At 35.4% G+C, this 13,365-nt stretch overlaps 2 protein-coding genes across 4 annotated transcripts in view; one reads left to right on the top strand and one right to left on the bottom strand.

The window, feature by feature from the left end:
- Positions 1-967: 967 nt before the first annotated feature.
- Positions 968-5,116, top strand: LOC110386048 (pinopsin-like). The gene is made up of 7 exons (XM_062677112.1): positions 968-1,016; positions 2,191-2,359; positions 2,421-2,539; positions 3,136-3,352; positions 3,428-3,506; positions 3,917-4,066; positions 4,962-5,116. Exons 1-7 carry the CDS (start codon positions 968-970, stop codon positions 5,079-5,081), a joined length of 903 nt encoding a protein of 300 aa, XP_062533096.1. The 3' UTR covers positions 5,082-5,116.
- A 310-nt stretch (positions 5,117-5,426) lies between these two features.
- Positions 5,427-13,365, bottom strand: part of LOC101744427 (monocarboxylate transporter 12) — a 56,416-nt gene continuing 48,477 nt past the window's right edge. For all 3 annotated transcript variants that reach the window (XM_021351194.3, XM_004930864.5, XM_062668331.1), the window contains exons 3-7: positions 10,064-10,183; positions 8,340-8,564; positions 7,225-7,959; positions 6,944-7,144; positions 5,427-6,634 (exon numbers count right to left, since the gene is read on the bottom strand). In XM_021351194.3, coding sequence (XP_021206869.1) covers positions 6,477-6,634; positions 6,944-7,144; positions 7,225-7,959; positions 8,340-8,564; positions 10,064-10,183 — 1,439 coding nt within the window. In that variant the 3' untranslated portion in view covers positions 5,427-6,476. The remainder of the gene's footprint in view (positions 6,635-6,943; positions 7,145-7,224; positions 7,960-8,339; positions 8,565-10,063; positions 10,184-13,365) is intronic.

Consider the following 13,365-nt stretch of genomic DNA (forward strand, 5'->3'; position numbering starts at 1 on the left):
TATGATTAAAATTGGATAGTGAGATGATAGGGAATTTTAGCTGCTAATAAAGTTTTTGTACGAAAATAAAAATGTGTTTGTCAATATTGTAACGACAAAGAAAATTTTACGCTAGACCTATTGATTCAAAGTTATTTAGTTGTCGAAATATATTATAATTGCTAAAGAAAACCTCGAAATGCATCTTTTCGACTATAATCAAAATTAGAACAATGATTAAAGGATTTGAAGCTATACTTGAAGTGGATTAGATATGTGCCGAAGGACTGAAAGCGAATGTAAAATAAAATATGGCTTATTCCTATTTGGCGACGATTTGCAAAACTGGTCTATAAGATTTTATTGTGGACAGCAGAAGATTAGAGTTAGACGTGCGAAATCTAAGTTCACGATTTTTATCATAAGCATTTGTTAGGTGTAACAAAGTATAACACAACATTTGATACAGTTCGTTAAAGTATTTGCGTGTTGAGTAGCCCGGCTTAATCCTTTGCAGTCGTATTAAATTTGAACGTGGTTGTCGTACTGCTGGTCCGAATTAATTTCGGACCAGCAGGTGAAAGAACAGTCAGTACCCTAATTGTTCGCGAATGGGTTCTTTAGACATTCAGGTTTGTTAGATAAAGCGTAAACTGGCACGTGGTTTAATAAAATGTAAGATTAGTATGGTTCCTTACTATGGTGGCTGAGATTACACATGCGACCACAAAGGGTTAAATTAAATATCTTAGGAGGGATTTGCGCATTTCGAAACGCATTAATAAAACGACAGTTAAGTGCTTACTCAATTTACCCAATTTTGTAATATTTGTACTAAGCTACAAAAATAAATAATGTGTGATTTGTGCCTTCGTTTGTCACACATGTTCGAAGTGCCTAAGTTCAGTCCGGCTAAGCCAGTCCGCGCGTACTATAGGTATGCTATGCACAGACATCTAAATATTGTGTTACACCTTCACAAAACACAATGGGTGAAACAGAGCGCGAGGATCTAAAACCAGTTCCTCACAGAAGACGTAATTTAACACTTGGTTTTCAGTTTGAAGTCGTGAAGGGACTCTCAAGATTTATTACGTATACATAAATTATATTTCAGACAAGAAGACGTTGAAATCTCACTCAGTACTATTAGAGACTCTATGCTGAATAGACTTTAAGCATTGGACATTTCCTGTCCAAATAAGAGTATTATTTTTCGTTTTAATATTGAGATTTTCATTTATTATGGAGAATGAAACTTGTTTTTGGAGAGGGTTATTTGATACCAATGAACGGAATGTGCTCCAGGAAGGGATGATTGCAACAGGTAATTCTCGTGTTATAATTATCTCGCCGGGTGATCGAATATGTGTTTCATCTCAAATTTGTTTGTTAATTAAAATATACCATACAATACATCTGCCACGGAAACCGTCAAACAGTTCAAACCTCGTAAATTATAAACAGGATAACGTGAGACGTACCTACAGCTTTTATGCACAAAACTGGGACAGTTTTTGGTGTTGTTTTGTGTAACTTAATACGATTTTTGATTCGTTAGTTCATAATTTTGGTAACTTTTTTCTTACATGAGTGAACGAGAATGCAGTCCATTTGGTATAATTATTCTCCAGGTACCACACACCACTGACAACTATACAATATATAAGTGGTAACAATTTTATTGTATAGTGGCTTACGTTCCCAATCTCACACTTCAAATCGGAGGCCTGCTGCTTTTCGGCAGAAATAGGTAGGACCCTGGAGGTAAAAGACTTGTGCGGAATTAAAATAGCAAATGCCGGTTGGTGATCGCAGTAATTTGGTGTAATACTCAGACGACTCTGATGCCCATTCTCCTTGATTCTTAATCCCTAGTCGCCTTTACGTCACCCACGGGAAGCGATAGGTTGATGCTATTCTTGGTTGATACCACACGGTCGTGTAATGTTGATTTGCTTTAAAATGTACTCTCTTCTCTTCTCTTCTTCAACTAGTGTCCACCCAATGCTGAGTGTAGGTCTTTTCGAATGCACCCCATTCTCTTCGGTCTGTTGCCTTTCTCATCCACTCTCCAATTTGGTTTAAAATTTACAGAGTCGCGTAAATTAGTTAATTACAAGTAATTATTTACTCTACGTTCTACGGTAGGCATCGTAAACATAAAATCAAATTTAGAGACCCAAGCGAGCTGATAGACTTAATTTTCAGGTATATTTTCTGTTGCGTTATGTGCATGGGTCACGGGAACAATCCTACTTACTGATCTTCGGAGTAACTGGAGCTATAAAAATTTAGCCAATTTTTACATCATTGCGTGTATCAGGAGGCTGTTACCAACGATTTTGAATAACTTGACAGTTTTCTTGTTTTTTTTGAGGTAAGCATGTGAATAATATCAATTCCGGTTTTCTATCAGACTGAACGATTATTTGTTTTAGTGATGTGGAGAAATGTGATGTTGACGGTTTTTTGGAGACGTTTTTCGCTGTTTTTGAAGTTGAGTTTTTGACCCATATTTGTATTGAAAGATATGTTATCGCTAAGTACGTAAATAATGGTGAGTAATGTGTTTTAATCGTTTAATTGTTCTAGCCCATATTAATTTAAAAATAAATACTACCTCTGGGACTACATGAGTTGTATTGGACTAGTGTTAACGCTTTTAGAAAAATAGATAAAAGTCTGCGGTTGATATAAGCTAACGCAAAAAGCAATCACCTTGACAACTCTATACATATGCTAATAGAATGTTGCCTGGAAACCTAGCCTGGAAGCCTAGCCCAGGAGTTTTTTTTAATTAGCCCAGGAATTTATATTAATTAATTTATTGGTTTTGATTTTTATAATACGTTGTTATTATTCCTTAATTCCTGAAATTCCTTCGGAAAGTGAGATCTATTTTTACTTTTGTAATGTAAGTTCCTACTTATTTAATTTTAGTTCTTATCTCTTATAGTGCTTGCTATAAGATTTGTATTTTGTACCGTTCTTATTAAAATACTTACAGAATGCAAATGGCTTCCTTTTCTTATCTTAAACTTATATAAGGTACTCAGTATCGTTGGGATATAATACCATATTATTTTCGTTGATGAATTTATAAAATATTTACTAAGGATGTTACTTATAAATAGTGTCATTTCTATTTTGCAGGCTGGGATTTGAAGAATAGCCATTACACTTTGTACTATTTTTTGAGTGTAATGTTTTCATTCGTGTATTCTGCACCACCTCTGTTTGGTGTTGTTGGCTTTGCTCGCGATTTCACGTGCACCTCATGTATTTTAGATATGATATTCCCCGGAACTTGGGAGAATGCTCTTATGATCGCTATATTTGTTTTGAGAAGTGTTAAGCCGGCTATTTTCATGTAAGTATACATTTTTCGAAGTAAAAATAACACATAACGTTAATGGCTGCTAAAAGTATTTGTTGAAACTTTTAGGATTATTATGTTGAAATGGGCTTCCAAATTAGAACGTCAATGTATCAATTGCGACAAGATAGATATGCAGCTTACGAATGTGAGTATAATTTTTTATCGACATAGAAACCTTATACTATTAATTGTGAGCTCACATGAGTATCATCTAATTTACAGCCGCGAAACAAACTTGAGTTCGTTTTTTTATTGCTTAGATGTATGGACGAGCTCACAGTCAACCTGGTGTTAAGTGGTTAGTGGAGCCCATTGACATCTATAACGTAAATGCGCCACCCACCTTGGGATATAAGTTCTAAGGTCTCAGTATAGTTACAACGGCTGCCCCACCCTTTAACCCGAAACGCATTACTGCTTTATGCAGGGAGAGGTCTATGTCTAGCAGTGGATAATTGTGGGCCGGTGATAATGATTGACAGTACTCAATACTGTACTGCAATAAGTTACGTTTTGTAGCAGATTTTTTAATATATCTGTAATGTTATTTTTCAGAGCATTGTTGCTATAATTGCAGCGCATTTTATTTGTTGGGCGCCTATAGTGTTTATTAGAGGACTTGTTATCATTTCACAATTATTAAACATAAACCCGATGGTGTATCTCTGCGCTGACTGGATTTCATGGGCTATGTGGATGCATTGGGTGAATAAATTTTCATTTTTTTTGTTTGGTGAATGAATGAATTCACAGCTCTTCTAGTGGGTACTAATTATCAAAGCCCTCAATTTGTGTTCACGAGCGACTTTCTGTTATAATGTAGCAGATTCCGTGTTCTTTTATTATCAAAATATTTTATGTACTCTGTTTTCTTTAGTCAATTTAAATTAATTGTTCAAATTTTTTTAAATGTCTTTACTTTTGTGGTAGCCGTAAGTGCATTTTCATAGGTGCTGTATTTATATATTTTATGTCATGAATTTATGTTGATATCGATTAAAAACTAAGAAACGCTACAATGCGTGGTCATGTACATGAAAACATGCACTATAGTTTGTTAGAAATGATACCTAGAAAAAATTATATTTGAAGTCGTCGTGGCCTAACGGATAAGACGTCCGATGTATTCGTATTACGCGATGCGCCGGTGTTCGAATCTCAGGCGGGTACCAATTTTTCTAATGAAATATGTACTCAAGAAATGTTCACGATTGACTTCCACGGTGAAGGAATAACATTGTGTAATAAAAATGAAACCCGCAAAATTATAATTTGCGTAATTACTGGTGGTAGGACCTCTTGTGAGTCCGCGCGGGTGGGTACCACCACCCTGCCTATTTCTGCCGTGAAGCAGTAATGCGTTTCGGTTTGAAGGGTGGGGCAGCCGTTGTAACTATACCTTAGAACTTATATCTCAAGGTGGGTGGCGCATTTACGTCGTAAATGTTTATGGGCTCCAGTAACCACTTAACACCAGGTGGGCTGTGAGCTCGTCCACTCATCTAGCAATAAAAAAAAAAGAACAGTATTTATTTACATCGCTCTCGGTTTTCAATCTTTGTTTACGAAACTAAAATTTAATGATGTGATCTTGTTTTAGATTGCGCCTGCCGTATCCGTCATAACATTATTCGCAACGAATGATCGTATTTGCTATTATTCGTATGGTGTGTTCGTTAGTTCTAAGCCCGATGACGACGGTAAAGAAAAGGAACATTAATAATATGTTGTTTTCCCAAAATAAAAAGTCTTGTAAGTTGCATAGTACATGAGTTCTTTATATTCATTGTTTTGATGACATTATGCAATTGGTTTATTGAGATGGACATCACAAAATCGTCATGCACAATATAATTTTATAGCCAAAATTAAATAGGAGACTGTTTTAGACTATTTTATTTGTGTTTCTTCCTTCGATCAATATCGATTAAATTTAGCAGAACAATTATAATAATTATTTGCTTTTTCTAAATTTTAGCTAAAATTCCAATTAGTTTATTCAATATTCCAAATTTTAAGAATAAGAAGAAACGGGTAACGACATACACGACACTGAAACAAATGATCATTTTAAATATGTTTATAATTATATAGACAGGTATAGTGACTATATATATTAACATCAATTTCAGTGAAATCGCATCACATGCGATCGCAAGAATGCCAACAATAATGTAATAAAAAGACAAGATTTGTACGAAGAATATCAGCGTAATTGCAGACATAAAAATCGTTCCTACATAGTTTTATCTAATTCAGTCGATTGTTCAAATAGTATACAATAATATGTTAAAGATAGATATTATACTGTTACTGTGGCAAATAAAGATCCGTCCTACGAAACAATTATCTCCCTACATGAACACAACATGGAAGATATCGCTATTCGCTGAGAAAATATACGTAAAAAATTTAAGAGAAGAAAGTAATTGTTTTTCTTAAATTTATAATAATATATTACACAATTTTTCTAAGATCACAAAGCAAACAATGCTTTATTAACTAAGATGTAGTCACATCTAGACACGATTGGTCCGCAATAAGGCTAAGTTTTATGGAGCGTTACACAGAATATCAGCAATAAATCTCCATTAGTCTAACCCAATTATAGCTTACATAGATTATAAATTGAGGTATTCATTAGGTATTATACCAACTTCATATTTCCAAAAATCCCCAACATAAAGCACATAGTTAACCCATTACTATATAAAACTATTTCTTTGTTTTGTGATTCTAAATCTTTTGTGTCACAACTATATCTCATAATTTTATATCTCATATCATCATCAGTTATTTTAGAAAGTAAAACGAAATTTATATTGCACCTTTTAAATACTATAATCCTACTTATTTACAAAAACGCAATGCCGAAATCTTTGGAATGGTTTTCATGATTTTCGTCGCAGCACTCATCGCATTCATCCATCGTAAAGTCTTCATATTTGATAATTTCATTCTCGTTCACATAAAATGTATGATTTTTCCCTGTTATCTCTGCCTCGTATACCCTGTGCATGAAGGTATCCTCTGTAGAGCCGGTAGAGGACGGCGTAGAGGGACTGTTGAGAACGATAACTGGATTATCGCGTCTCATCCCTCTCGGTCCATCCTGCTATATCTGTTGCAAAGCAGTCGCTTGACCCCATTGCTTATTGCTTTGGCGCCTATTTATCATTGGAATGAAGAATAATATCAAACCGCTCAGCGATATAGTTCCTCCTGCTACATAAAATGCTGGACCATAGGACTGTGTTGCATCGTACAACCGACCTGAAAAATATTGTATCGATGTAAATTCATACAAAAAGTTAATGCAACAGTAAAACAAGAACGGATGTTCTTGATAATGGAACACATGTTCGGATGTGATGTATATATGTACATGTATTTTTAGCCAAACAAGTCTTATGGAGAAGAGAAAGTAAATATCACACGCAGAAAGAGCCAGGGCGCAGTGCTTCTATCTTGCGTGACGATTTATGCTAGTCGTACCTCTACAGTAAGTTAGCGTAAAAACTGATTCCCAAAAGATTCCCTAAGATTCCCATAACTAATGGTAGAAATTAATTGAGGTTTTACCTGCTAGTGGAGGTCCAATTAAAGAAGCGACTCCTTGAAACAACAGCAGTAGCCCAAAAGCATTTGTGAGTTTTTCAAGGCCCAGTAGATCGACTAGTACCACCGAAGTGAGGCCTACATATGCACCAATAGTAAATCCAAATACAGTGGCATATAACGCCAGACCCCAAAATTCCCAACAAATCATAGCCATTGCTGTACCTGAAAAAGAAATGTTAGTAATAAAGACATCTACATGATTTTTTTTCAACTGACCACTGCAGTATTTTGATCATACTCACTAATGCCAGCGATAGTTAATGACAAATTGTAAGCCATCAATCGATTTACCCAGGGCTTGTCACTGATAAAACCAAGAATAATTCTTCCGATCAAATTTGAAGCTCCAATTATTGAAATCAGAAACGCCGGGTTCTCTATGCCCATGCTTTTACTCATCGGCACCGTGTACACATACGGTATATAGAATCCAATACTGGTCAAAAAGTTAGAAATTGCGAATAAAATAAATATAGGATCCACCAACAATGAAAAGTCTAACATTTCTGATAAGATTGACTTCGATTCCGCCGGAGCAATAACTCTTTCGGGCGAAGGAGCCCTAAATCTGGCAAGACTCGTCATGCTTCCCTGATACAAAACGTCAGGTCTATTCATTATTCCGCTTCCGTGCCGAGAGTGTGGCTGTTTTGGTTCATGATGTTTATTTAAAGCGGGCTGCGATAGTGTCAATCTGGCGACATCACCATTATCAGTTTTTCCGTTGGCTCGTACGATTTGTTCCGTACTTTGAGACTTTTTCAATGGTGATTTATTTTGCTTTTGTAGCATAGGTTCTGTAACGGGTGTCCTAGGTCTCTCTGGTACTGGTCGAAACATTAGACCCAATGGTATGCAATTAAGAATTAAACCGCCAATTATAACCATGGCTCCTCTCCAGCCATAGTTTGAGATCAATACTGACGTTATCGGTGCAAATAGGAATGTTCCAAGACCTGATCCACATACGGCAATACCTGAAGCAAAAAGAAATACAAATATTACTTTTGCCTACAAAATTAACAATTTCAATTGTAACTATGCTGTACAACTTTTTTTGTATATATAGCTGTTTATATTGGTCACTGTAGTCCATGTACAGTATAACCTGAATACCGTTGCCATTTTCAAATTTGGGCTCGAAGTATAATTGTACGAACAGATCTTTGGCCATGGCTTATTTTCGCAGTCCTGTTTCTTCTTGTTCTAGAGACCTTTATTACTGGTTTGACAATATTCAACATAAATTGAAATTTTATTTAATATAAATTTAACATAACCTTTTGTTTTTAAAGTCATTGGGTTAAAAAGTGTAAAAGTTATTTTGGGAATAATTGGGTTACGAATCGATAATTACCTGTAGCCAAACTTCTATAGCGCTCGAACCAGACGGTAACACTAACGATGGCTGGCAGATAAATGAGGCCAAAGCCAAAGCCAGCTCCGACACCGATAGTGAAGATGAGCGTGAGAACATTACCGGCAAAGGCAGAGGCTACGACGCATACCGAAGACAAAATAGCACCGGCCACTGTCACTAGTTGACATCCCCAGCGGTTAACAAAAGAACTCGAAATGGGACCTGAAATTAGATAAATAAAAACATTCAAGCATTTTATTATTATTATTTATATTATATAAAAAAATATGCAACTTTGTTATATTTTTATTATAACGGTTGATCATAACATCACATCAATAAAGTGTCTCTTAACAACATCAAAGTATTTAATTTACATACAGCATTGTAATTTTATTGTTTTTTATACAATACTTATACTCATAAAAAAAAACTAAAACGTTCATGATTGGTATTAAAATCATATAGCATATTGTAATAAATAACATGATTCACAAACCTAAATTTGTTTTACTAAATAAGGGTCATATGCACTTACATACACATATAACATATATAATCAAATAAATGTGTCAATACAATTAATATTTGAACAGAGTAGCGTGCGAATTACTCATACTTAATTCGGTTACGTAAACAAAAACAAATCCAGCTACTAGAAGTAAGTTTCTACGGACCGCAAATGCTTCAAAAATAATTATGACTTTACTGTCGTTTATTTTGGTAAATCATAAAGATGGCGATTTTGTTCATGATGAATTGTTACTTTATTTTTCTACCTATGCTGATATCCTTGAGAGGCTATTTCAGCTTATCCTTGACGGCTAGGTGAGCTGACGGGCCTCAAACCGGAATGTTGCTAGCACTGGCCCTAGCAAGAGCAGTGCTTCGCAGAATCTACCACCAGATCGGAAACGCGACCCACTGAGAAGAACCGGCGAGAAACTTCGGAGAAACTCAGTGGGGAAGTGTTACTGTGTTTGTTTGCGTGACATTGAAACATATAGTCGTACTCTTAATTATATTGTACAATGGATGTCCCACTTATCGAATTGGAACGCATGAGTATTTCGCGTTGAAATGTGTAGTAGTACATATCATTAATTGTACCCTTGGGGGCACATAATACGCCCTACCGTTATTAATAAGATTCTTGTTTGTTTCTATGTTTATTTTGTGGTAAACGTCGAAAGGCAGAAAGTCTCTGTCATATTATGCTTTTTTTTATATTGTTTTACGCCACTGGATGCGAGTCCTTATGAGCCCGTCATATTATGCTGACCTTAGCGTGTTTCCAATTAATGGGGGTTTAGGTATATAATATTTTCCGCAAATGAATCAATCATCAAATTGACAAATACTGTATGTGTTCAGAAACGATTCATTCAATGGAAAAATATTAAACACGCATTATTATCTGTATGCATTTGACCTTTGCTTGTTGAGTCAGACAAGACTCTGGTTTTCCAAGTTCGTTGTGTTTTATTAAGTCTTTAGAAGGAACTTAATTACAATAAAACAATATAATTGTATATAATGTATACATTATATTCTCAAACAAACAGCGCCTTTATTCTATTGTTTTGAACCATAATTACCTATACTTTAGAAATAAACACGGTGAAGTTCACTTAAAACAATTTATTTCAAAGCGATGTAAGGTTAATGCATTCAAGTACGAGCATCACATTACAACACACATATACAGGTAAAATAATTACCTGAACTTAAGGTGACTCCAACGAGGATGGAGACAATCCACGCAGTCTTGTAGCTACCTTCTTGGAAATATATCAGGAACTCCGTATAAAAAACGCCGAAAGAGTATGTCATCCCATCGGCTGAAAAAATAAAACAAGATTTAATGCAAAGCGAACACGGTTTGAAGATTACAAGCAACTTAACTTAGAAAAAGTATTGTATTTCGATCAACTATAAAAAAACTTCAGAGGTGTCAAGGGACACCCGGATGGAACGAAGTTCCTTTCGATTAATTAGTGAAGGAATTGTAATTTTTTTTAAGATATAATAATAAATTACGGCATTATGAAGAAGAAAAAGACAATACTATGAACTAAATTACTATTGTTGAAACGCTATCTCGAGAAACTGTACTCATTACGCGGACCAATCGGATACGAGCAATGTCACGCGATAAGCGCCTACACGTTGATTGGTCAGAATGACGGATCTAAAAAGTGTCGTGACAACTTTTCGTAAGAATTTTTTCCGTCTAGCCCCCTTTCACAACGCGCGATAACGAACTTCGTTCCAATAATAATATTTTCAGTGTGATCATTTAGCTTTCTCTAAAGGTAATGACAATATTATATATCTATAGGTATTGCAAGATCAGCACCACCTTTGATTCCACCTTCACGAAATTCTCCGAGTAGCCGAAGACGGGTTGAAATGACAATATAGTGATGGATGTGAGTAGGATAAGTAATTTAGAAAACTAGTATTAGATTGTGTACAAATTTTTCCTGCATTTCCATTAAATTATGAGAATTTAAATTATTATTGTCAATTTTTAAATATTTTATTTCCACATAGTTTAAAAATAGACTATGACATTTACTAATGTGCGTAAATAGCGTCAAAGACTTATACATACAAAAGTAGGTTAACATGATAGGCGCACACTCTTTGTGGTGGTATCGATGTATGGGAAAGTAGACAATGGAACACAGTAACAATAGAACTAGCGCCAACATCAAAGATACTTCCTCTTCATTCAACTTTGTGCATAAGAAAAAGGCATGGTTCACTTTTGTTACATAATGTACAGACAGCCAAGTTTTACGACAGTTCTGCGATGTTTCTGTTTCATTATTTATTAACGTATCTAATGAATTCTAAAAAACGGACACAACAGATCTTGCCGTTATTATGGTCTATGTAAAGATGATGAGAAAAGTAACACGAGGAAGTTGAGGTTGTATACTAATTTAATTTATAGACAGATTATTGTCATCCCATATCATTAATTAGATCTGAGGAGACAAAAAAATAAATAATAAGCTAGGCGGTTTGTAGTGAGCCCTTTATATTGTCGAGGTACTTAGATACCAAGCTACTTTCACGTGGGTTTAATTTTTTATTCCCTACCTATGCTGATAGCCTTGAGAGGCTATTTCAGCTTCTCCTTGACGTGTAGGTGAGCTCACGGGGCTCAAACCGGAGTGTTGCTAATACTGGCCCTAGCAAGGGCAGTGCTTCGCAGAATCTACCATCGGGTCAGAAACGCGACTCACTGAGAAGATCCGGCGAGAAATTCAGTGGGCTGTGTCTATGGGTTAATTTATATGTTGGGCCCTTCGTCGCAAGCGACGAGCTTGGCGAGGACGGTGACCGATATTTGAGGTACCTAAAAGCACCGTTAATGGATCGGGAGGATCCGTAATAACGCGTTTAGGGCGAAGTCGACTGTTTACCATTCGGTCCACAGGATCGGGTACCTATGTAGGTTTCTCACGTATCGGTCTATTAAGCAACATAATTCGGGAAAAAAAATTCAATTAATAGTTTCCTGTATGACTGTTTCATTTCGAACAGAATTAAGAAGTTTCTTTAAAATTTAATGAAAATGTTCTCGTGAAATCTTAAGATAAATTTTGATACGAATCGTTTTATCTATGTTAATTAGGCTCCTCGTTAACATTCCTGGAAAGTTATTCATAATCTAAATAAAGGATTAACTTAATATTCCATCTAGTATTTTGATAAGGCATGTTCAAAGTTTTAGGTTGCTAACAACTTTGATTCGATAAAATAAACTCTTAATAATATTGTATAAGCCTTTTCATCTACTGTTTCTTATTTCTAGAAAACGACTATCCTAAATAACTTAAGAAACCGTAATTAAGAAATAAGTTAATACTAATTATTTTACTTAGTATCTATTTATAGTACATAATGTTTGACCTAATGTCAGCAAGCGTAAAAAGATTCTATGAGGTTTTTATCGGAATCAATACCTTTGCATTGATCTTGAAATAGCTATGTTGCTTTATAAAGTGTGTTAATTAAAATCAGTAAGTACGCTTAATGATGAATATAACTAGATATAAGTCTAATACGTGTGTTGAAAAATTAATTGAAATCTACTGATGTACTTCTGCGATATTTCCTTTAAAGTTTTTTATGAAATTTTAGAGGGAACGTGTTTTCCTGCAAAGCGAGTAATTCCAGAATTTGTATGGTAATTGTGAACATTGGTGTCATTATTCAATGAAGAGTGCTTGAAGTGCAATGAAGTGTTACATTAGCATGAAATTTAAACGCTGTCCCACTTCCTTATTTTTGAAGAAATTGTTTCCAATCGTTTTGGCTTGACCTTTATTAGATAATGAAAATAACAGTCATTTTGTGAATTATTCTACGATATTTCGCCTTTTCAGTTAAGTAGAGCTCATGATACAGATTTATGAGGAATATAAATTGAGGGGAATTTCTAAAAAGGTTTAACTTCTGGTCTAATGATCGCGCGTCTTAGCCACAAACATTAGTAAATCCTATTCAAAACAAAAGAGGTTGTTACCTTAATTGGGACAGAATATAAGACTCGCAGAAGGACGTACTGGGCAGAGAGGTATGCCCAGTAAAACGAAAAAAGAAGCATATGGTAAGGATCAGTGGTATGGTAGTTATGTATTTATTTGTAGGAGGGTATTTATTTGGTTGATTTATGTCATAGGCTTGTTCCATGTTTGGTGTTTTTCAAACTAAAGTGGTAACCGGACCACATAGACTTCACAACGGGAGTGGTACACCACGGGACGAGAAGTAAAAGTCACAATTGTGTCGTACAACGATTGTCTCAAGCATCCTATACAAAACGACAGATTTGCTTCCTTTTTTTATTGCTTAGATGAGTGGACGAGCGCACGGCCTACCTGGTGACAAGTGGTTACCGGAGCTCATAGACATTAAAACGTAAATGCCGCTACCCACCTTGAGACATGAGTTCTAAGGTCTCTTAACAGTACAATGGCTGGCCCGCCCTTCAAGCCGAAGCGCA

The sequence above is a fragment of the Bombyx mori genome, chromosome 4 (assembly GCF_030269925.1).
Source record: "Bombyx mori chromosome 4, ASM3026992v2".
NCBI lineage: Eukaryota > Metazoa > Arthropoda > Insecta > Lepidoptera > Bombycidae > Bombyx > Bombyx mori.